At 52.9% G+C, this 23,865-nt stretch overlaps 1 protein-coding gene and 2 long non-coding RNA genes across 4 annotated transcripts in view; 1 reads left to right on the forward strand and 2 right to left on the reverse strand.

Annotated features, from left to right (window-relative positions):
- Positions 1 to 329: 329 nt before the first annotated feature.
- On the reverse strand, positions 330 to 3,130 carry LOC309792013. Its single transcript, XR_014291593.1, has 2 exons — positions 2,513 to 3,130; positions 330 to 2,403 (listed from the first exon to the last, which is right to left on the reverse strand). It is a non-coding gene; the product is annotated as an uncharacterized lncRNA (long non-coding RNA).
- Positions 3,131 to 4,121: 991 nt separating this feature from the next.
- On the reverse strand, positions 4,122 to 7,103 carry LOC309791724. Its single transcript, XR_014291556.1, has 3 exons — positions 6,959 to 7,103; positions 5,587 to 5,735; positions 4,122 to 4,471 (listed from the first exon to the last, which is right to left on the reverse strand). It is a non-coding gene; the product is annotated as an uncharacterized lncRNA (long non-coding RNA).
- Positions 7,104 to 7,879: 776 nt separating this feature from the next.
- Positions 7,880 to 23,865, forward strand: part of NDRG1 (N-myc downstream regulated 1) — a 57,081-nt gene continuing 41,095 nt past the window's right edge. The window contains exons 1-4 of one of the 2 annotated variants that reach the window (XM_082600761.1): positions 7,916 to 8,007; positions 10,475 to 10,638; positions 20,030 to 20,110; positions 23,465 to 23,500. In XM_082600761.1, coding sequence (XP_082456887.1) covers positions 20,048 to 20,110; positions 23,465 to 23,500 — 99 coding nt within the window. In that variant the 5' untranslated portion in view covers positions 7,916 to 8,007; positions 10,475 to 10,638; positions 20,030 to 20,047. Of the gene's footprint in view, positions 8,008 to 10,474; positions 10,639 to 20,029; positions 20,111 to 23,464; positions 23,501 to 23,865 lie in introns of both variants that reach the window. The other variant, XM_082600760.1, reaches the window with a different exon arrangement.

The raw sequence follows: 23,865 nt of genomic DNA on the forward strand, positions 1-23,865 counted from the left end.
TGGTTGCTACCCAAAAAATCCTTTTGCATTTCTTGACCTGGTCCCAGGTGATGGTGGATGGGGAGTTGTCAGCCAGGAGCCCCCAGGGACACCTATCAGACTCTGGTCTCACTTCCTACCAACTAAGACAATCTAAAGTTTTGCCCAGAACATCAGCAAGCACCTGCAGAGATAAGGTAAATGCAGATTTGGAGGCCAAAAGAGCAGATTAAAGTTTAGGAAATGCCAAAGTACCACCCTATCCCCTAAAGCTGGATGATTAGTGGTTGTGTTACTGTACTCAAGTTCAGCTGCTCGTGGCTCAAGAATCCAAAACTGAGAGATAAGTGTTGAGTAAAAGAAAAGATTGCTTTATTGAGGAAGCCTGCAATTCTGGGGAGAAGGTGGACCCATGTCCCCCTAAAACCAACTCCCCGCTTCCCAGGTTTTGCTCAGAGATTATACAGGGAAAAGAGTAAAAGGGCTACATGCTAAGGAGAGGCTGTAGGGGTATGTGATCAGCTTGGGGACATTCTTCTGATGGGTTGGTGGGGAGGTAATCGGGAGTTGGCACCATCAAACTTCTGGTTCCGACCTATGTGGGTCTACGTGCTTGTGGGCAGCATATGGTTAACTTCTTCCACCTGGCGGGGGTTTCAGTATCTGCGAAACAGCTCAAAGGATATGGCTCAGAATATTATCTATAGCCCTTGAGGAGGAACTAAAAGTCCTTGACTTTGTTTAATGGGTAAACTATTACTATTGGGTCTTGTTTGATTGCTTTCCTTTGCTTTTTCTTGTTTCTCTGATTAAATTTATTCTTTGGCTAAAGTTTTCCTACAGACAAGAGGCAGGTGGAGGACAAGGGTGGCAGGTGTCTGTCCTGGGAAGGCCCCACAGTGTCCTGCCTGGTTACAGTAGTTTTACGTCCACTGTCTGTACATAAGTTCAAATCTTCTTCCTCCTTCCCCACTTCCTTCTGTTCAATTAGCAAATATTATTTAAGTTTTGCCTGCCCTGTGCAAAGTAGTGTGGTCCCAAGACAGAGAAGCTGCTGCTCCTTTTTGCAGGGAGCTCTGCCTACAGAGGTACAAGCAAAGCAGAGAGGATGAAGGAGCCAGAACGGCTGGGCTGGGCAGGCAGGCAGGTTAGGCTGGAAAGTGCAGTTGGAGGTGGTGGTGGAGACTGGTGGTCAAGCCAGGAAGGTGGGTGGAGAGTGAAGGGTCAGCAGCTTCAGGATGAGTGGCTGCCAAACATACACGCAGGCTCTTCAAAGCCCCCATGACCTCTCAGAGAAAATAGGGGAAGTTTCCCAGGGTTCTGTCCTCCTCAGAGCTTAGGAGTTCTCTAATGAACTGACCTAAACTTAACTCACAGCCTTCTGATTTACTCGAGAAAGGACCCATCTGAGAACAAAGCCAACATGGAGTAAAACTGATCTGGGAGATCCTGAGAGCTAGAGAGACAGAGATCTAGTGACACCAGGCCCTGAATCCAGTCATGCCTGAAGCTAACACTCCTCTGGCTATTATTGCTACATGAGCCCATAAGTATGTCCCCCTTTTATTGCTTAAGCCATTTGAAATTATGTTTATGCCACCTATACACTAATGAGTTCTAACTAATGACAAGAAAGGAAAACGCACAATGCTCTGGGGGCAGAAGGTGGTAAGAGCATGCTTATCTGTGCCTAGTCCAATGGCTGCCCGCTTCAAATACCTCTTTTTCAGGAGGATTTTTCTGAAACCTTGAGAGTAGGTGAGATCTCGGGTCATATAGTCTTCAAAGACTCTGTGTTGTTTTTTTGTTTGTTTGTTTGTTTTTGCGGTACACAGGCCTCTCACTGCTGTGGCCTCTCCCGTTGCGGAGCACAGGCTCCAGACGAGCAGGCTCAGCGGCCATGGCTCACGGGCCCAGCCGCTCCGTGGCATGTGGGATCCTCCCAGACCGGGGCGCGAACCCGCACCCCCTGCATCGGCAGGCAGACTCTCAACCACTGCGCCACCAGGGAAGCCCTAAGACTCTGTGTTCTTAACAACATTTGTAACAATTCCAATTATAGAATCATGCCGTTTTCATCTCTTTCTTGCTAGCACTTCACATAGTGCCTGATGGATTTTAAATGCTAGACCAACTATGTATTGAATTTTTTAAAAAAAGTGAATCTAGTTGGACAACAAGAGAGGTTTACTGGAGGAGCTGACATTTGCCATAGCCTTGGAAGATGGTGACCCAGTCAGGATGGGCTGTGTTGGGCTGCAGTGACAAACATCCTCAGAATGCTAGTGGCATGTGGCAACAGGGTTTATTTCTTCTCCTGGTCACACGTCCACTTTGGTCAGCTGGGGACTCTGCTCTGAGTTTCCTCCTTCCAGGGCCCAGGGGATGGAGTTTCTACCATCTGGAGTCGTCAGTGTGGCTGGGCTAAGAATGATCAGGACAGGAGGTGAATTACAGGCTGGCTGTTAAAGTCCCCATCTGGAAGGGACACAAATCACTTCCGCTCCCCGTTCACTGACAGTGAAAATCATACCCATGTGCCTCATTTCAGGGACAGTGGAAGAGCTGAAATGGGGGTGACCAATCTGGTGGCATCTCAGCTCTCAGCCTCTCCCAGGTCAGTCTGCTGCACACTAGCTTTGTTCTCAGGCAGGTCCTTTCTAGATTAAATCAATGTTTTCCCCAGATGAGTGACAACTCCAGAGAAGGGGGTGTAGGAGGGCTTTCTGGAAGGAGAAAACAGCTTGGCCAAAGGTTCAGAGGTGAAGACGTGAGGGTCTACTCAAGGGAAAGCGGTGAGTAACCCAGTGACTCAAGGACGGAGAGAAAAATGCGGACATGTCGAGGGACATCTCCGTTGACACACGGGGGAGGCGTGGTGAACTCGGCAGGCAGAGAGAGCAATAGAAGGTTTAATCAGGCAGGACCTATGATTAAGGTTCTTCAAGATGCCAGCCAAGCATGGGATGAAGGGAATGGAGAGGGTAGATGCCAGAAGCGGGGCGGCTGGTGGGAAGCTGGGCAAGAACCACTGCGGGATCATCGCAGAGTAGCTTCATCAGGGCTGCCCCCAGCCAGCAGGTAAGTAGGTCTCTCTGCAAAGACATGAAAAATATTTGTTAAATACATAATAACTATGTACTGGGTTGAATCCTGTCACCACTGCCACCCCCCAAAAAATTCATTTTCACCCCTCAGAATGTGACCTCATTTGGAAATACGGTCTTTGCAGAGGTAATCAGTTAGGTTCAGATGGGATCATATTGCATTTAGGGTGGGCCCTTCAGCCACTATGCCTGGTGTCCTCATAAGAAGAGGAGAGATACAGAGACAGAGACACAAGGGAAGAAGGCCATGGGATGACAGAGGCAGAGATCAGAGTGATGCAGCTATGGGCCAGGGAACACCAAAGATTGCCTGCAAGCACCGGCAGCTGGAAGAGGCAGGGAAGGATTCTACCCTGGAGGCTGCAGAGAGAGCAAGGCCCTGCTGACACCGTGATTTTGGACTTCTGGCTTCCAAAGCTGTGAAACAATACATTTCTCTTAGTTTAAGCCGCCCAGTTTGTGGTAGTTTGTTACAGCAGCCCTGACAAACTATTCCAAACCAGGAGCAAAGAGACCCTGATTTTTATGGGCCCAAAGTTGTATTCCTCTTCATTTCTGTCCAAAGTAAAAGATTCATTACAGGGCTTCCCTGGTGGCGCAGTGGTTGAGAGTCCGCCTGCCGATTCAGGGGACGCGGGTTCGTGCCCCGGTCCGGGAAGATCCCACATGCCGCGGAGTGGCTGGGCCGGTGAGCCATGGCCGCTGAACCTGCGCGTCCAGAGCCTGTGCTCCACAACGGGAGAGGCCACAACAGTGAGAGGCCCGCATGCCGCAAAAAAAAAAAAAAAAAAAAGATTCATTACAGACCCTGAACATATGCTAACACCCACCCTCCTTTGGAATTGTTTTCCTTTTGCAGATTTTCCCCATTGCTCACAAATGGACCTTATATGTCAAGGATGCTCTCAGAGAACTGGGAGAATGTACGGACGTCCACAGATAGAGATCCTTCCACTTGGGCTCCTGAAGCAAGTAGAGAGATCCCTTCCCCCCCCAACAAAGTTTCCAAGCAAGGCTGCATAAAGTAAGGAGAGTTCAGGAATAAACGTTTGCATTCACTCACTTACTCGACCAATATTTACTGGATTTCTGTATGAATCAGGTACTTTGCAAGATATCAGGAGAGGTGGGATGAGATGATGATGGTGATGATGATGATGATGGTGGTGACTAACATTCTCTCAAGGGCTTTCTATGTGCCAGGCACTGTTCTAGGACTTTTCACAGGTCCTTTACATGTAGTAACTCATATTTCTTACGACAACCCTAGAAGTTAGCTCTGTCATTATGAGTACATCTTCTCGATGAGGAGGCTGAGGCAGGAAATTATAGAACTTGCCCAGGGGTAGGAAGCTGGTGAGTGGCAGAGATGAGACACTGATGATCTGCAAAGAGATGAAAGTACTGGCTTCCGAGGGGGAGGGGGAAGTAAGAAAGTTGGGGGGTGGGGTGTGGAGGCGGAGAAGGCTATTGTTTTTCCTAACAAGCTTTGTAGAATTATTAAGCCAGGACTGACCCCTGAGCAACTTGATAAATTAAACACTAAAAAGTTAAAGGAAGGGGGGCTTCCCTGGTGGCGCAGCAGTTGAGAGTCTGCCTGCCGATGCAGGGGACACGGGTTCGTGCCCCGGTCCGGGAAGATCCCACATGCTGCGGAGCGGCTGGGCCCGTGAGCCATGGCCGCTGAGCCTAAGCGTCTGGAGCCTGTGCTCCGCAACGGGAGAGGCCTCAGCAGTGAGAGGCCCGCGTACCGCAAAAAAAAAAAAAAAAAAAAAAAAAAAAGTTAAAGGGGAGATGAGGAAGTGGAGACTATGTGGATGGGCATCTATTTACAGAAGTTTGGGGAGGAAGAGGGAGAGGTTAAGGCTACGGTAATTGGAGGAGAATCTGGGGTAAGACAGGATTGTTAGGATGGGTCAGTGACTGCCATGAATGTGTACTTGTTGATTAGAACGACCCACAGGAGAGGGAGATATGGATTCTGGAGAAGCTCGAAGATGGGGGGCGGAGCCCAATACTAGAGCTGGGGGATGCTGGGTTTTCAGGGACACTTTCTCATCTTAACGGGAGGGGAAAATACGGAACTGCAGCAGTGGGCTCATAAAATGTGGTCGGAAGGTCTGACGGCTCCTCTTACCCACAGGAGACGCAGAGAGAGGCAGGGTAACTGCCCAAGGTACCACAGCTCCTGGGTGTTGAAATCAGGCATTCTTCCCCTGAACTCCAGCTTTCTCTTGGGTCTCTCTCAACCCTGAGTACCCACGAACTCCAAGAAAGAAGGCCAGGAATGAATGATGCCTATGGTCCTTTTAGTTAGAATAGCCTATGAAAAAAATTTTGGTGCTGCTAACTAGAAATTTCCAGGGACATTAGTCCAGAAAATCCAGTCTCATTCTGTGATGGCTTTGCAGCACACGTGCATTTACTAAGCAAACCTAATTCTACTGCTGACCAGTGAGAAAGAGAAATAATTTAAACAGTTCAGTACAATTGCACCCACGTTTGGCTCTGAGAGCTTCTGCTGTCTCAGCTGGCCTGGGCTGGGGACGCGGAGGTGCGGGAAGCTCTCAGTTCCCTGGGGCTGCTCCACAGGACAAGCATCTTCTACCTGTGTGTGTGCAGCCGGGGCTGCCCCCAAGTCAGTCCTTCCTACAGCGAAATGCAAGAAAACTGCTTCATCTGGTACTCAGGGCATCGCAGAAACAACAATGCATTGCAGCACTGAAGGAAAAAGTGGCTGCGCTGGACCCATGAGAGGGAGTCTGGGACCCAAATGACACCTTCATCAGAACTTTTCCAAGCCTATTCGGACTCTGCAACGATCTCCTCTCACCCTGGTTGAAGAACGCCGCCCCTCTCAGAAAATTCCACTCCCCTGTAGAATTCTTCTTTTCTCCTCTCTTTGCCTCTGGTACCTTGTCTCCTCTGTCCTCTCACTTGTTCTCTGCTCATAGTGTTCCAGAAGGCTGGGGCTGCTAAGCACAAGCCTAGCCTCCCATTGGGCAAATCTGGCTGCAGGTCTGGGCTGCTCTCTGTGCCCCACCCCCAAGTCTTCCTCAAAGCTTCCACTTGTTAATGAAGGAGCAGGCAGCCTACTCCACTTTTGAACTTGACCTTCTATATTTTTGCCAGGTAATAAACCATAGGGGCTCAAGAAATGTGTGTTCAAAGTCAAAATGGGGGAGGTAAGGGAAAATGGATGTACATGAGTGGGGTAAAAGAAAGCTGGCTTGCAGACTGTTAGACCGGGGAGGGTGTTCCTACAACAGGGTGGATCTGGAAAAGGCAAACTTTTTGTTCATTACCATGTCCCCAGAGTCTAGAACAGAGCCTGGACAGAAAAGGTGCTCAAGCCAGTTACCCAGTAGATGAGCTCAGCTTAAACTTCTCCTTGTGCAGATGGAGAAAATGAGCCTTGGGGCTCCTGTGCTATGAACCCCAGGGAAGGGACCTTGCCTTTTCACTCCTTTTCCCAGAAGCTCAGCACAGGACCTGGCTCACAGCAGCGGCTCAATAAATATTTGTGGAATGACAGAATAGGTAAATAGCAGGGCCCATGCAGGCAAATGGGACGCACAGAGGAGAGGCAGGCCACTGCCTTGAGCAAAGCCTGGGCTGGTGGAGGGAAGAGGTTTACCACCGGCAGGCAGATGGAGGGGGAGGGGCGCAGGTCCCTGCAAACACAAGTCTGGGCAAGGGGCCTGGGGACAACGACAGGGTCTTTTCTTCACCCATAAAATGATGCTCTCTCAGTGCAGTGATTCTCACCGGGGCTGCACATTAGAACCATCTGGGAAGCTCTTAAAAGACGTCTGGTCTGCCATCCTTGAGATTCTAATCAAACTGTCCTGGGGTGGAGCCCTGGCACGTACCTTATAAAAATGCCCGGTCAGAACGCCGGGCATTCTGATCTGCAGAGCGGCTTGAGAACACGGAGGCAAAAACCGGACAGCAGACAAGGAAGCTAAGCGTGGAAAGGGTGCTCAGGACAAGTTCTGGGATCCAGGAGAGGAAAGAGTGAGAATCTTCCCTTCCAGCCAGGGTCCAGGGGGCGGGGAGAGGGACGCCGGGGCGGGAAAGGGCGGGTGGGCTCAGAACCCGGGAGGCGGATAGGAAGCGGTGCGGGGGGTGGGGGCGGGGCGGTGTCCAGGCTGTAGGATGGGCTGAGCGAGACGAACGTGATCAAATGGGAGCGTGCATTTCAGCGGAGAGCTGATGCAACAAGGCAGGGGCCTGGGGTGAGAGTCGCAGGGAGCGGGTCTCCGGGAAGCAAAGGAGGCAGCTAAATGGGGCTCGGGAGCTAAAACCTAGAGGAAGTGGGGAGTCGCCCGTAAGGGATGTCAGGGCGTGGCGCGACGGGACTCGGAAGAAGAAACTCTGAGATGGAGATGGTCACACAGAGGCACACGGAAGTCCGCATGCACACGGACGAGCGCGCACAGGCACACACACCCGCGCACAAACGCATCCCCGGTGCACACACGCCCGCTGCACACGCCGAGGCCCCGGCCTTCCGGGAGAAGGAAGGGACAGCAGAGCCTAACGGCCGCCGGGACCGGAGGCCCCTCCCCGCCGCGCCCCTACTCGGGCTCGCGCAACAGGCGGCGGCTCCGGCGGGCTCCCGCCGCGCGCAGCTCCAGCACGGCCAGTGGCGCCCAAGGGAGCGGGAGGAGCGCCCCCGAGGAGGGAGCGGCGAGGGGTGTGTCCCCGCTGCGAGCCGGGCCCGGGAGGGCGGGGGCGGGGCGAAGCGCAGCGGGGCGGGGCCGCAGCGCCTATAAAATCGCCCTCCTCCGGGGCATAAACAAACCTCTCCTGGCTCCCATCTCCGGCTCGAGAGCGCACACCTCTCTTCGCCGCTCTCGCTCCCTCTGGGGCCGCCAGCCTAGCTCCGGCTCTTTTTGCTTTTCTCTCTCAACCTCAGGTAAGCCTGACGCCCTCTTCCCGCCGGGCGGGGAGGGATCGGTCGCCCGTGGGTGCTGCTGCAGCTCCTGGACCGCCCTTTGTGGCCCCGCGGAGCTGCAAGTGCTCGGCTTCCCCGTGGCGCGAGGGCGAGAGCGAGCAGGGGCTTTGGGGGCGCGGGCACTGCCGGAGTGAGGGGTTTCGATTCGGCCTCAAGAGGAAAAAAACGTCCCCGTTCACCTTCCCTCTAGCTGAGGAAGTGGGATCCTGGGGGTCGGGGTCGGGGGTGGAGAGGCTCGGGGCACACCTTGACCGCGCTCCCGGGGCCCTCCCAGACCACAGCTGGCGCCGCGGGCCGGGGGGCGAGCTGGAGCTGGGAGCAGGGGGAGGGACCAAGAGTGCGTGTGTCGGGGGCGGGGTGGCGTTTGTCCCTGCAGTGGGGTGTCTGGGGAAGGAGGGGTTGAGTGCGCGTGTGTAGAAAGGCGGTGGGCAGGGGTGAGCGGCGATGGGGATGAGGCGGGAGAAGGGGGCGTGGGTGTGCCTGCTTCCCAGACTGTGCCCAGAGTCAGGGTGCGTCCGAGGGGCGGGGGCCCATTCAGCCTGGAAGCCGGGGTGGGGCGCGCTTGTGTGTGTGTGTGTGTGTGTGCGTGGTGGGGTGGGTCCGAGGTGTGTCACAGCGCGTGTGACACGCGCGGGAGCGAGGGTGGCAGGGTGCGGCCCCCGAGGTGGCCCGGGGTGGGCACTGTGGCGTCGCGGAAGAGGTGGCCTGGGCCGGAGGGGGCTTCGAGTGGCGTCATTTTCGCCTCCGCCCAGCCTTCCCCGCTTCGCCTCTCTCTCCTGCCTCCCGGGCCCGCCTCTCCTGCCCTGCAGGAGGAGAGCCGCTGGAGTTGCTCGGACGTTCCTGGGCCATTCGCCGCGGTCTCTGGTTCAGCCGTGGGCAGGGCGTGTGCAAAGCGGTGCGCTCCGGGGCAAACGCGCGGTCACCGCTTGGGTCACGTTAGTGGCTGACGCTGGGATTTAGTGGCTCTTTTCCTTACCCCTCCCCCCCACCCCAGCCCACCAGTCCCACTCGCCCGTCTGTCGCCTCTGCTGTCAGACGTCCCTGTGGGTCTGGGGCAGCACCGATTTGTGGCTTGGAAGGGGGAGGTGCCTGGCAGCTGGTGGGGGAGGGAAATCTGGTGGCGGAGGGCCCGGTTGTCTTGTGCCTGAGACCAGCTCTTTTTCGCAGATGTCCTGGGCGCTTCAGTTTGAAGTTTGTCTGGTTCCTTTGAGTTACTGGGAAAGATTAAAAATTCAAAGAGAGTTCATCCAGTGGCCACGCAGGAGGGCTTTAGCCTCCTCCTAATGGCCATTAGCCATACTTCACCTTCTCCTAAAGAACAAAATATCTAAACACAAACCGTGTTCTTGCTATGAAAAATGCAGTTTCAAGGCAAACCTTCCAGCACAGCCTCCTCCTTTATAGAAAGTCTGGTATCGTTACTGAGTTTCACAAACGTGAAGTGAAATAAGCAAGGTACAGAGAGTGCCGGCTCCGCCACCTGCCTTCAAGGGGCTCACCGAGTAGGGGAGGAATGCAGGTGCGGGTGCAGCCCCCAGCCCTCTGTGGTGGTAACTGCTGGAGCACAGCGGCACAGGGTGGGAGTCAGGGGAGGAGGGGAGGTAGAGGTGGTCCGGAAGTGCTGGGAAACCTTCAAAGGGACAGTGCTCTGGTGTAAGGATCGAAGCCTGGGATGTCCCTTCTGGTCCCTTGTCTCTCATTAGAGAGTGAGAAGGAAGGCGTTGCCTGCCTCGCCCGTCACTTGGCACTTGGCCCAGGGCCAGGTCCTTGGGCAGGGATCAAACACAGACGCTGAATGAATTGAATGGCTCCTTCCCTTCTGCCCCACTCCCCGATGATCCCGCGGGTAGCCAGCATCCCAAGCAGGCAGTAGACCTTTTGGGGGTAGCATGTGCCTGGGCTTTCCAAGGAGACCTTGGAGCATCTCTTGGGGTCTCCTCTCCTGAGATGCAAATCCAGGATTACTATCCATTGGTTTGATAATTTGGACTGGAATTAAAAACTCACACAACTTACTGGTCCAACTTCTACCCATTTTACAGATGGAAACTGAGACAGGGAACGACTTAGGAAGGATGAGCCGAAACTGGGAATCGGGTCTCCAAGACCCTTTCCAGGGGTCTCCTGGCTGGGATTGAAGGTGGTGAAAGGGGGTCTCAGTCTTGAGAGATTTATTTTCTGCTGTCAGAGGGGCAAAAATAAATTGGATCTTCACTGAGTTTCTGGTGAAGAAATTTTCCAGACAGAATGTGGGTGATTGATTGATTGATTTTCAGTGTGAATTGTGTGTTCTTGAGAGATTAGCAGACTCAGTCTAGTGAGAAAGGGCTGCAGCCCCGCTAAGCGGTGGTTGATGGGATTCGGGCTGCCTCCTCCAGCTTGGACCCCAGATCTAAACAGAGCTGGACCCCCCTTTCCCTCCCCTCAGTGCATTGAAATCTGGCCTGAGCTGCCTCAGCAAGGATGGGGAAGAAAGATCGCATTGTGTTTTTCTGATGGCCTGAAGCTGCAGTTCTTCCTTGGGACCCAACTCCAGAGAATCCCATCCAAGGCGTGACTCAGAAGGCCCTGTGCTTCAGAAAGGAAGCCAAGGTGATGACTCAGCATCCGAGATTCTAGCAAGGAGGGGGCCTGACTCAGGCGGAGGGGGCCTGACTCAGGCGGAGGGGGCCGGGGAGGGACAAGACCTCTCTCTCTTCAGATCAGTGGCTGTATCCTCGCATCCCCTCTCATCCTTGAAAGAGCTCTGCTTGGGCTGTCTTGGCTCCATTGAATGGATGAGAAAACCAAGGCCAAGAATGTTTAAGGGAATGCTTGTGGGCCATGTGACTGAAAGTGGGAGAGCCAGACTTAGAACCCAGAGAGTCAGACTTGAAAGCCTTTGTTCTTTTTCATGATAGCATGTTGGGGTGATCGCATAGGGCTTGAATGAAAAGTACAGAGAGGCGATCAGGAGCTCTGGGCCTCAGTTTCCTCCCCTGAAAAATGAGAATAACAGACACTGTCTCACTGGGATGTGTAAATATTAATTGAGTTAATCCATGCAAGGAACTGAGAACAGTACTCGCCTGTGAGAACACATGAGGGACTTTGCTGTCAATCAGTTCCACAAATGACAAGGCATTTCCTTGGCAATCAGTGGCAGGAACCTTTGTTCTAAACTTACCCTGACCAGTGGGAGCACCTGCAAATGCTGGACTCATGTTTTGCTTCTTGAAGTTTTTCCAAAAAGCTAGGCTTGGGCTTCCCTGGTGGTGCAGTGGTTAAGAATCCTCCTGCCAATGCAGGCGACACGGGTTCAAGTTCTGGTCCGGGAAGATCCCACATTGCCGCGGAGCAACTAAGCCCGTGCGCCACAACTACTGAGCCTGCACTCTGGAGCCCGCCAGCCACAGCTACTGAGCCCGCATGCCACAACTACTGAAGCCTGCCTAGAGCCCACGCTCTGCAACAAGAGAAGCCACTGCAGTGAGAAGCCCACGCACAGCAACAAAGAGTGGCCACTGCTCGGTGCAGCTAGAGAAAGCCCGCGCACAGCAACAAAGACCCAATGCAGCCAAAAATAAATAAATAAAATAAATACATTTATTAAAAAAAAAAGCTAGGCTTATGCTGAACGCTTAAAAATGTAATGGGAACCTAGTCTGAAATGCAGATTTCCAGGCCTAGTAGGTCTGGGATATGCCAGGAATCTGCATTGTTTCAAAGCTCCCTGGGCTGGACTAGGGGTAGGATGTACTGAAGGCAGCCAGAGTTGAGGATACCTGGTCCAGATTAATGGGTAGGGGGAGAGGAAAAGAAAGAGGTGGCCACATTTCTCATACCTCCAGGGTCTGGGGACACAGTACTCAGTAAGTAGCTCTTATCTGGCTAACGTGACTTGTGATTTCAGGGCATCGCCTGGTTCGGTTGAGATAGGAGACATCCTTGCCATTTCTCAGGTCAGAAAACTGAGGCTTGCGCAGGTCACTTGCTTGTCCAGAATCAAGTGATGGGGTTCTGTTCCACGTGAGCCGCCCTGGACGTTTCTGTAGAACTTGAACTTTGTTTCTTGGATTCATTTCAGGCAGCCCTTGCTACCTCCCTGATCTCAGTCTGGTTCCCTGCCCTTCTGCTTGCTCTTTCTCTTTATGTTTGGAGACAGAGACGGGCGGGTTGGCCATTTCTGCTGCAGAAACTGAGGAGGTTAAATTCCCTGGACACTCACTTGGCCCCTTGCTGTGCCAGCCCAGGCTTGTTGGAGGGGGGGTGGGCAGGAGGGGTGGGGGACTCTGATCAAGTGTGCATGGAGCCCAGCTCTTCAGGGTGGGCGCCTTGTGAGAAGAGACCTGGGTAATCCTGGGAATCTGACTTGGCACTGCAGAACAGACTGGATTACAGAATTCGGGTCCACACATAGGCCTCTCTTTGACCCAATCTTTGACTTCATCATTTACTGAAGACCTGCCAACCCCTGCTCACCTGGGCTCCATCTCCAGGCGTTTCCATTCCATCAGGGCTGTTCCTCCAACAGGTGGTAGGAAATAGGGCTCGTTAGCAGTCTGGGGGCCTTATCTTTTATAGATTTTTTTTCCTCCTTAAACCTGTGGAAACCTCTGTACATATAAATGTTACACCCATGTGCAGCTCTGCTGAAAGAAGTGGATGGGGACCGGGGTTCCATCCTGTTCCCCCATCTTGACCCCCGACTCCACCCTGTTGGCTTTGAGAAGGTTCTGGGCAGCCCTCTCTGAAGGTGGGTGTGAGAGGCATTCTTAAGAGGCAGGTAATTCTGAGGACTCTCTTAGCTGGGAGGCTTCACCTCCTTTCCCCTCTCCTTATTAATCATTGAACTTGTCTCTTGTCTCCAGAAAGCCCTCCCTGGCCTTCCCCTCCAGGCATGCAGGCTGGGTTAGTTACCCTTCTTGGATCATTCTGGGCTGTCTCCTGATTCACCCTTTTCCCCGTAGACCTGAGAGCCTGGCATTTAGTAGGCACTCAATTAATGTTGGTCCAAAGGAAATCTCCACTTATTAAGGCAATAACTTGGGCCCTCTTGTGTAGGAAAGGTCAGAAGGCCATCCAGAGGGTAGAAGCAGCAAGACCAGTTCGGGGAAGGATCCTGTCAGCGTGGCACTCATCCCATCTCAGGGACAAAGGGTTTTGTAAGAAGAAACTACATCCACATCCAATGCGAACACTGGCTCCGTCTGTGTGCTTTCCACAAATTATCCCACAGACCATCCAGTGCCGCCCATGCTTGTCCCGCAGATTCTCAAAAAAATCCTCTAACCCACCCAGCATCCTCCTTTGGACTTCCGTTATTCTGCTGGTCCCTGCAGACGGTCTGATCTTCTCTCTGCCAAACACGTAGCTGGGCTGCCAAAATTCCGCTGAGAACCTACAGGAAGATCCTGGGTGGTGTTGCAGGGAAGGGGGTGGGTGAGGACCAAGTGCTGGCCCCTCCCTCTTCCTGCTATTGTGTCCCAGACACACTCTCTGACCTTCTTGCTAGTTCTGTGCTCTGGCCGAACACAGACAAGTTCCGTTTCAGCTCTAGACTGGTACCCGGGGAATGCGTGCATCTGGGTGTGTCTTCTCTTTCGTGATTCCTTTTTCATTCTTTCAGCATCAGACAGTTCGTTGAATGCTGCTGAGGTTCAACCTCCATGCAAAGCAGCAGGGGCCTCGAGGAATTCTGATTGTCTGATCATCTTTTCCGCAATTGTGTTGTCACTGTTTTATTGACTTCTGAAAGCCCTATTTTTGACATTCCTTCCCCTCAACTGGGGAACTTTCTTGAAGGTCCAGTGAGTCCAGCCATATTTTTTTACTAGGTTTATTACTTAAGAAAAACATTGAGAGTTAAGGCCACCAAGTTCCTCACCCTCCCCAGAGCCTTGGGTTTCGAAAGGTCCAGAAAACATCAAGAGAACCCACGAACTGCCTGGTAGCTTGGCATCAAAATCTCTTTGGCAAAGAAAGGACCAAAGAACGCGTTCACAGCAAGGCAGAGAGAGGCAAGGCATACCCCGAGGCTACTTTCCTTGAGGTTAATGCAGATGGGGGTCTGTTCTCTGGAACCTTCCGGGGATCCCTGTATTCAGGGAAGATGTTGCGGCGACAGCAACATCCATTGATCCCCCCGCCCCCCTTTTAAATTCTGTCCTATAAAGAGCCCAGTGTGCTGGAAAAAACACCGCTTTCATGTGGCTTGGAAACCAGGCGTGTTCTGGAGCAGACAAAATCTGGACCACTGGCTGACCGTCACAATCGATGCCAACTTATCAACAATCGCTCCTGGGCCCTCTCTCTCTGCTTCACTGAAGGACTCCAGGAGGCTGTGGTCTGCCTGCCCCTGCCCTGCACACCTGCACCCACGTCGAAGGATGGAGTCTAGGCCTTAAGGGAGTCACATGGGCCTTGGCGTTTGAGCCTCAGGTGACCCATCTGTAAGCTGGGACGATCAGATCCACATTCTTCCAGGGACCTCCTTGAGGAACAGATAGAACGATGCAGTGAACCCTTTTTCAAAGTATTGGATGTCATTGGATGCCATGTCAGGAAGGCACTCTGGGGAAAAGCTAAACACAGAAGTCCTTCTGGGTATTGTGAAGGGAGAATAGAAAAGTCTAAGACGTGGACTGGGCCTCTCATGGTGGCTCAGGGGGTCTGAGAACCTACAGGAAGATCCCGGGTGGTATTGCAGGGAACGGGGCCTCTCGTGGTGGCTCTGGGGGGAGCTGCCCATGGTAGAGGGAGAAACACATGACTCCCCCAGCTGATCCACACAGGAGAAGCCTCCTGGGCACACATATAGCCCGTCCTCAGCACATCCTCAGCCTGGGGCTGGGGGCATGGTATGTATGTCTATTTAGAGCAAGCTGGTGTCGTGGTCAACTGTCCCCTTTAAGGTTGCTTTAAGCTGTGCCATCTTGATGCTTGGTGACCTGGGGTACATTTCATAATCTCTCTGTGCCTCCGTTTCCCTGTCAGATTGTTCACGAGAAGGTCCACCTTCTAGGGTGGCTGGAAAGCTCAAAGGAGGGACAGAGTTTGGAGCCCAGGAGGTGCCATAGAAGTTCTTGTTGCTGTGATCCTGCTGCGTTTGTGCAGGGCTTCAGCCGCTCTTGCTGAGATGGGTGCATCTTGGGGCTCCCAAAGCACATCCTGGATGTTTGTCCTCTGGACACCCCCGCCCTGCCTCGGGGGAGTTCTAGGGGCCCAGCAGAACTTGCAGATAGGTCCCCCTGTGTGGCTTGCTAGAAGAGTGCCAGAGCCGGAGGCAGACTCCTGTTTTACGGACAGGGAGGGGTCGAGGCCAGGAGGAGAGGTTCTTCCAGGTTCCCAGGGCAGATGGATCCAGGCAGAGCCAAGCTGCATGGGGCCCTGGTAGGACCCCAGGGTGCACGGCCCTTTTGTCTGCGTGCAGCACCCTCCCGCCTAGGCTCCCATCCATCCTGAGTTTTGGGGACCCTGTGCTGTCCATAGAACACACGCCACATATTTTGTAGACGGGAAGCCAAGGCCCAGGGAGGTGATGAATGACTTGGGGAAAGTCGTGTGGCAGGGTTCCCATGCCCCGACTCCTAAGCCGTGTTCCTGCTGCTCTACCAGCGTTTTTGAGAATCCCAGGCTCTGTGTACCCTCGCTTTCCCAGTGACTGGTTAACAGCTCTCACGTGACCTCATTGCCTGAAATGCCTCTGCCTGCTGCCTTCCCAGTCCCTGAGGTCACCTACTTCCCTCCTCTGGACAAATCTCAGTCTTGGCTTCCCTGGAACCCATGAAGTGCAGCTAATTGCTGACTGACTCCTGGGTCTGTTGAACTGGAAAGGTATTTGCCCACCCCCCCTTGGGACTTTGTTACTCATTGACCTGTGTGATGGTGCATTGGGTCTGATTGCTGGAAACCCATGTGGCACCTGCTGAAGCTCTTCTCTGTGTCCCCTGCTTGCTGGGCCACTCGGGGACTAAGAATGTATGAAACATAGACCTGTGTTCCCACAGATGTCTGCGGTCTCTGAGGCAACCAGAAAAGTGCACTGATTAATTAAGCAGCTATTTGTCAGATTCTGTGTGCCATAGTTTCATTTAATCCCCGCTGCTACTTGCTGGGAACAGGAGTTGTTATGCCCATTTTATAGATGAGCAGACTGAGGCTCAGAGGTTAGATCACAGAGCCAATCAATGGTAATGCCCAGGTCTGACCCTCAAGTCTCCCCGCCTAGCTCCTGGCTACCTTTCACTTCTGCGATGTTGGTTTTCTCAGAATTCCTTCTGGGCAAGTAGGTGGGAAAGGAAAATGTGGTATAAACCAGTCTGGCAGCTGGCGTTGTGACCTGGAGCCCTGTTTTGGGCACGGAGTGGGGTTTTAGCAGAAGGAGGCCTGTCCCAACCTCATTTCCTGTCTAGAGCAGCTTCCTTCTGTGCTGAGACACAGTTGGCAGGTAAGGCCCCATCCCCATGCTGCAGGGTGGCTGGGAGTCAGACTCCTGGGCTCCCACCCCTGTGCCCTGTGCGGCCTGGCCCTGTCACCCCCTGTCCATTACATGATTGCCTCAGCCCTTTTCAGTCCGACACTGCGCTGGGACTTTTCAGGAGGCGGTGGAGAAAGGCAGGGACGAGCATCCAGTGCTCGGCCTCAAGTGCAGGGAGAGAGCTTGCTGAGCCAAGTCGGGCCTCAGGTCGGCTGTGGGGAGTGACCCTGGTGTGACCCTCAGAGTGGCACCTGGTGGGGGCGGGGGCACCAGCCAGAGCACCCAAATCAGGTCACCTCCCATCGGTCCCTGACTTGTCACATAGTAGAGTTGTCAACGGAGCTATCAGGGGTCCTTTCTCTCTTTGCTCAGTGCCTGTCGCATGAGAACCTACTGTATGGGAAAGCCACCTCCGAGTAAATCGCCATTCGGTCCACGCTTCTTAGAACTTAGATGGTCTTTGAAGGCTAGTCTTGCCAGGGGGGCGGTGGCAGATGATAGGAAGGGGGGGCACGAGGGGCTGCCGGGAGATGTCTCTGGCTTCACCCAAAGCATGTCAGCTTTCTCCTTAAAGACCATCAATTTTTATGTACTGAACTTCCTTATAAGGTTTCCTTTAGGCAAACAGCTTCTGAACCAAAAGTTTGCGAAGTTTTTGGCTTGAGGCAACAGAGACAGGGTGAGGGCTGACCTCAAGAGGCCTAAGTCGGCAGAGCTGGGTGGCAAGCAGGCTGTCTTCTTGCTCCTCCAGTGGCTCAGGGAGGGCGGTGGGGGGCATGGGGAGGGGGAAGGTTCAAGGTGCACCTTCTGCAGCCCATTTGGGCAGCCTTGGTTATTGCGGGCAGTGACCTAGATGGAGGTCCTGGCCAACTCTTCCTGTTGGGACATTTGCAGTTACGGTTATGAGCTACAGGCTGCCCCGGGCCTGCAGGCACCCCCCTGCCCCGGACAAGGAGAACTGGAGCGTCCCTCTGCTTTATCTGGTCTCCCTGAAGACTTCAGGGTCCTGGGGACCTCACTAGCTGCTGCTTGGTCTAGGCCAGGGTGTCTCAGCCTCTTCCCTACTGGGACCAGATAATTCTGCTGCGGGAGCATCTTGTGCACTGTGGGATGATTAGCAGCTGCCCTGGCCTCCACCCACTAGATGCCAGTAGCATTGCCCGGTCACGATGATCAAGAATGTCTCCAGACAGCGCCAAATGGGGGGTGAGGGGAAGAATCACCCTTGTTTAGACAAACACCGCGATAGCTCTCCATGGGCTCCGCCCTGAGCCTCCCCAAGACGCTGAGCATGTGGAGGGCGGGGCTCCGGCAGGCGCCTTCACCCAACCCTCCCAAAGCAGCGATTCTCAAATGCTGATGTTTAAGGGATTCGTGCCAGTTTTCAACCCACTGTCTCTTGGGGTCTGGGAAGCTGGGTTGTCGGAAGGAAAAGAAGGTGTGGAGTAAAGAGATTTCTCTGGGAGCACGTTTGGGAAGCCAGGAAGGTTGGACTTGAACTATTTCTTGTTCTGAAAGAGGATAAGGGGGCAGGTAGAGGCCAACAGTCTAGTGGAATCATGGCGTCTGGCAGCCAAGGAGACCTGAGCACACCGGGCTGAACTGCAGTCTGGGATGAGCCCTTATAAATGTAGACCTGTTTTCAAAGCGTTTCACTCTTGTGGTCCAGTGATCACGTAAGAGTGAATTTACGTACAGACATTGCTCTGAAGCTGCACAAAAGCCGTTCATCTATCTATTTAACAAGCGAGTTGAGGCCCGACTTTGCACCTGGCTGTGATGCTAGGAGCTACAGGCAGGGAAGGGAAGGGGCCGGGTAGGCTACCTGTCCTAAGGAACTCACACAGGGAGCTGAAGGAAGCCTGCCTGGGCCCGCCCAGGTGGTAGCGGGAGACCCCGACTTCATCCCTGGCTTCTGAAGGAGCCCCTGTGAAATGTAAAGTCCTTTCCCTCTGAGCACGAAGGGTGGCGTTGCCAGAGCCCTGGGCTTCTGGAAGTCTCCCTGGGCAGTGTAGGCGAGGTGTCCCACGGCCAGGGTCTCGGGATCACGAACACGCTGAGTTAGCAAGGCCGACAGACCTTGGCTTTTCATGCCTCCTGCTTCCAAGCTGGCAGCTGCCCAGATATGTTCACAAATATAAAACCGACTTTGTTTTCAGAATGTTCTGGAGCCTGGACTCCAAAGGCTGCATAAAGGCATTCTTGTGGGGCTGGTTATCTACTGGGGAAAATCGTGCCGGGGCCCCAGACCCGAGCGTCCCAGGGGATCTGCCCACGGAATGCCACGTACGGCGGCGCAGGGCTGGGGGCCGGGTGGCCGCTGCTCTGTTGCCTGCTGACCTCTGAGAGGTGTGTCACAAAGAGGGCTCTTCTGGGTTCGGGGAGCTGGATCTTCAGAGGAGCCCCGGGCTGGAAGTTCAGACACTTGCATTCTCTCTCTGGCTGTTAACGTCTGCGGGGAGCTTGGGGCGAGGTCCCCGTCCTGGAAAGGAGCAGCGTGAGGGCCGAGGTCAGGCGGCTTTTCACCAAGTACCCGATTCGGAAGGTCTGGGTCTGTAACCTGAGGGTCCCTGGCCTCCTCCTGTCACTTACGTCTTCACGCTGTCTCGTGGGCCTCTGCCTGCAGCACGGAACCCTCATTCTGGGCCCTTTGTGCCTCACCCCGGTACCAGTGGGTGCTTCGTTCTCCCAGTTTGACTGTTCATCCGTAACAAGAAACGTTTATGCCACCAGGTCCTTGATTAGGCAGCCAGGTGTGCTCAGCAACTGTTACCACCCAAGCCTCGCTCCCCAGGGAGTCGATTATGATGGCATTTCCACCGCCCGAACTCTGCTCAGCTTAGCTCTTTTGGTTCTTCTGCACTTGCCTGGGTGTCAGAGCCAAGGAGGACGTCTCCTGCCCCACCCCGACCTCTGCCCCCATCCCTGCCCTCCCCACCCCTGCTCTCCCACCCCTGCTCTGGCTCATGCAGTGCTTCTTGCCTCGAAAGTCCTTTTTCTTTCAAAACCCTCCTGAGTGTTCAGTGTCAGACCCCTTGGCGTGGAACAGAGTGCCGTGCACAGAGCTGGACACGGGGGCGTCTGCGTGGCCGCCCCTCTGTTGGGGCCCCTCTAGTCTGAGGAGGAAGGAGGAGGAAGCTAGTGCCACGCCTGCCTGTGGCGGGCCTCCGCGACCTCCGTCCCCTTTTGGTCGTCCAGCTGGGGCTGCCTGACTTTGGGCTTGGTGATGTGGGTGTCCTTCTAAAATTCAGGGAGAAACGTCCTCGGTGTGGTGGGTGGCCCTGGACTGGGTGTGAGGGCCTGGGTTTGAGTGTAGATGCGTCCGTAAGCCTCAGTTTCCCATCCTAGGCAATCTACTCCCCTGGGTCCCTGGGGGCAAGAGTGGGATGGGATGGGGCGCTGGGTAGGGGGTCGGAGCTGCTGGGCTGTGCAGGTGAAGACTTGCTCCCTGGCCTCAGATTTGCTCCTTTCTGAAAACATGTCTCAGCAGGAAGCGCTCACCTCCTGGCCTCTGTCCCTTTGTAGGCAGGTGACAGCAAGGACATGTCTCGGGAGCTGCAGGACGTGGACCTCGCTGAGGTGAAGCCTTTGGTGGAGAAAGGCGAGGTGAGTGGAGAGGCCCCTGGCTGACCCCATCCCATGCCTACTCGTACACGGGCATACGTGTGTGCACAATAGGAACACGCAAGCATGTACACTGCCACGTGTGTATACATGCACACACACGCACATGTCCACTGCTTCCCGGTTTCCACAGGTCACCTTGTCCAGGAATGAAAAGGGACAAGCAGTACCAGTTCAAGTCCCAGCTTGGCTCCCGAGTGCTAAGGCACTGTGGCCAGGCCTCTCGCCCACTGCTGGCTTTTCTGCCCTCTCCTCACTGATCTCATTTGTGAAGTAAGAACATTGAACCAGAGTTCCTCTAAGCACCTCCACGTCTGGCATCCTGTAGTTCTAAAACCTGCAGCATGAAGCCCGTTGTCCAGTGACTCTGTCTGCCCCATAGCTTAGAGGTTAAGGCCACATACACTGGGACCAGACTATCTATGTTCAGATCCTGCCTGTGACACCCTGCAGCGTTGTGACCACTGGCAAATCCTTCAACCTCTTTGTGCTCCAGGCCCCCAACTTTAAAAAACAGTGACACTAGGACTTATGTCATGGGGCCAGGGTGAGGATAGAGTGGGTTAATTCATGTGGAGCCGTTAGAACCCTGTCCGCCCTGAAGGGGACCAGCTTTGCTCATGAGCTCTTGTAGCTACAATTATTACCATCGTTTTGGCCAAGGCTTTCATGCCTACAAGGCCTCCCTGTTGGAAACAGAAGCCCCTGCCCTACAGCCCAGCCTGGCATGATCCATCCTGGACCGGCTGTGGATGGAAGTGAAAAGCCTTTTCATTTACATAGTTGACACTGTATTTTTAAACTATGTTCATGTCCCAGTTCTCACGGAGCCTCATAACGGCCGGTGATGAGACACCTTTTTTTTTAAAAATGTAAAGCTCAGGTTCAAAAGTGCAGTTACTCTAAGGTCAACTAAATGCTTTTGAAAGTAATAATTAGCATGCATGAGCCACGTCCTGTGTGCCTGTCTCTGGGCCAGTCATACTTCATGGATTTTCTCCTGCTACACAGAAGGATAAGGCTGTGGTTGATTAGAAACTAGGTTCATTGATTGTTCCCATTTTACAGAAGAGGAAGCTGAGTCTCCAGGAAGTTAATTTGTCCTCTTCGGTCGGTCACATGGTTACAAAATGTGGGGCATGGAGCCAAGCTCAGGCCAGCTGCCACTGGAATGGGCTTATTTAATTCCTTTATGACTCTGCTAGTGGCTGCTCTGTTTTAGGTCCATTATTTCATGGACTTTTCATTATGAAAGTGGGAGGCGACTTTCTATTTCCCATTATATAGATAAGGAAACTGGTCTTGTTGGGAAGGGAATTGCCCAAGTTCATTTGGATAGGTGACACAGCTAGTATTAGAAGCCAGGCCAGGCGAAGCTGCAGAATGCTTGAGATCATTCCCATGCTAGGGGTCTGCAAACATGTACTATAAAGGGCCAGATGGTAATATCTTAGGCTTTGAGGACCACATGGTCTCTGTTGTAACTACTCAGTTTTACAGTTACGGCATGAAAGCAGCCCTAGACAATATGTAAGCAAATGGGCTTGCTGTGTTCCAATAAAACTTTATTTACAAAAAAAAAGGTGGAGGAATGGGGAGGGCCATAGTTTGCCAACTATAATACTATTCACTATTCATGCTCCAAATCCATTTCCTCTTCTGTCTGAATCTTTGACACAGTATTGAAAAGCAAACAAACATACAAAAAAAAAAACCCCTAGGTGATACAAATACATATCAACATATTCTTATCCCTTTTGAAAAACCATATGAAATAGTATACCATGCTTTGCTTTATTTATTTAACCACTTAGGTTGAGACCTCTCCAACATCAGTCCATAGAGCACTTGCTTCTCTCTTTCCAGTGTCGCAGTGTTCCACCACATTTATTTGACCAGTGCCCTGTATGTGGACACTTGGGTCCACATTACCATTACCAACAGTGCTGCAGGATGTTCATATGCTCGTTGGATCTTACATGTACATCATTTCATACACATGCAGGTGCAGCTCTAAGGTAAACTCCCCAAGTGGCATTGCTGAGTGCAAGGGTAAATGCATTTTTTAAACACAGCATTTATATATTTTAGGCAGCACAGTGCTACCCTTGGAAAATTTTACTTCCCAAACAAACATCTAAAAGATTATCAACTCCAGGTTACATGTCAGTCTGTCTCTAAGTAGAGATTGACCCTTTCTTTCAAGGTTTAGATCGAAGTAAACCTTCCAATTCCTTAGATGGACTCAGCAAAGCATTTTTAATTAGGTTTGCTATTGGGAAGTTCTTCCTGATGTCTGTCCTCAGTCTCGATGATGTCTGCACTCTTGTTAACATATTGAAGGTTAAGGTTGTTCAGAATAGCTTTTCTACTCCCTCCTAGCAACACACACACACACACACACACACACACACACACACACACACACACGAAGTATTTTTGGCCACATTTGCTTCCACCTGAATTTATCAAACCCCTAATGTTCTTAACCCCAGCCCCAGGGGGTGTGAAGCTATTTTAATCTCCCTCCGCAGGCGGCTGTTACAGTCTTATCTTCCAACCCCTGGCTGTCCCAAGGGGTCCTCCTTCCCCTTCCGTCACCTCTTTCGCCTTTTGCTCTGCTGAGCTGTTTTCTTTCATGGTGGGTAGTGGTGGGTCTAGCTGGGCCTCTGCTTTCAGGGGGTGTTGGAACTCCATCTCTGAGCTGAGAAGAAAGCATGCCAGTAACATCTCTTGGAAACTTTGGCCCAGGGTGGCTCCAACTTCAACGCTGAGCTGTACTTTCACTGCTACCCAGGGGACAAGGACCCCTTTCCTGTCTTCCTGGGCTTAGCCTGCCAGTGTCAGCTCTGGTGAAAGATGGAATTTGGGCTGGACACTCAGAATTGTTGGATTGAGGGAAATGCTCTGTTCTCCTCTTCCACCCATGAGAGATTGGATTTTAATCTAGATGATAGGCTGCCGTGGAAGAAATTTAAAGGCAGTAACATGGTCAGGTTTGAGCTTTAAAAGTGTAGCACATAGATGGAGACAGAGAGATCAGTTACTAGGCAATTACAATCCTGTATCTCTCAAGCTTATGGTCAGCTTAGACCTTCAGATCTTTTTTTCACTAAGGCTGCAGTCAAAAAGGAATCCATCTACAGTGTCTACTCTTCTGCTGGACTGCTATTCTTTGAGATGAAAAGTCTCTCTCTGTAAGGCATTAGAGAGGCCCCACAAAGGACATAGGGTAGATATAACAGACTCAGGGCATGGAGAGGTCCGTGTGTTCTGACATTATTTCTCTGTCCCGGGAAACTGATGAAACTGACCATCTCTCTTGTCTTTCCACAGACCATCACTGGCCTCCTGCAAGAGTTTGATGTTCAGGCAAGTAGAAGACGTGGCTTCCCTTCCCCCTTTCCTACTCTGTCTTCTCTCTTTTCCTCTTTCTCCCATTGGTTGGATCAGTGTTCAGATGTTAGGGGTAAGGGGAGAGAAGGAAGTGGCCTCAGCTGATTCCCCACACTCAGCTTCTCTCCCCGGAGAGAAGCGCGTTTGAGTTCTGGCCAAGGGCGTAGGAGCCAGTTACCTCCTGTGAAAGCAGGACAGATATCCAGCCCCCTTCAACCCTGCAGAGCTGGGCAGAGCCGTGGGGCATGTACGGAGGAAATGACAAGACACTGACTGGGCTTGGGACCCCGCGATGGGAGGGAATGGAGGAAGCAGAGGCTTGATGTTCTTGGCTCTGCCTG

Source organism: Mesoplodon mirus, assembly GCF_964341445.2.
Source record: "Mesoplodon mirus genome assembly, chromosome: 16".
NCBI classification, from domain to species: Eukaryota; Metazoa; Chordata; class Mammalia; order Artiodactyla; family Ziphiidae; genus Mesoplodon; species Mesoplodon mirus.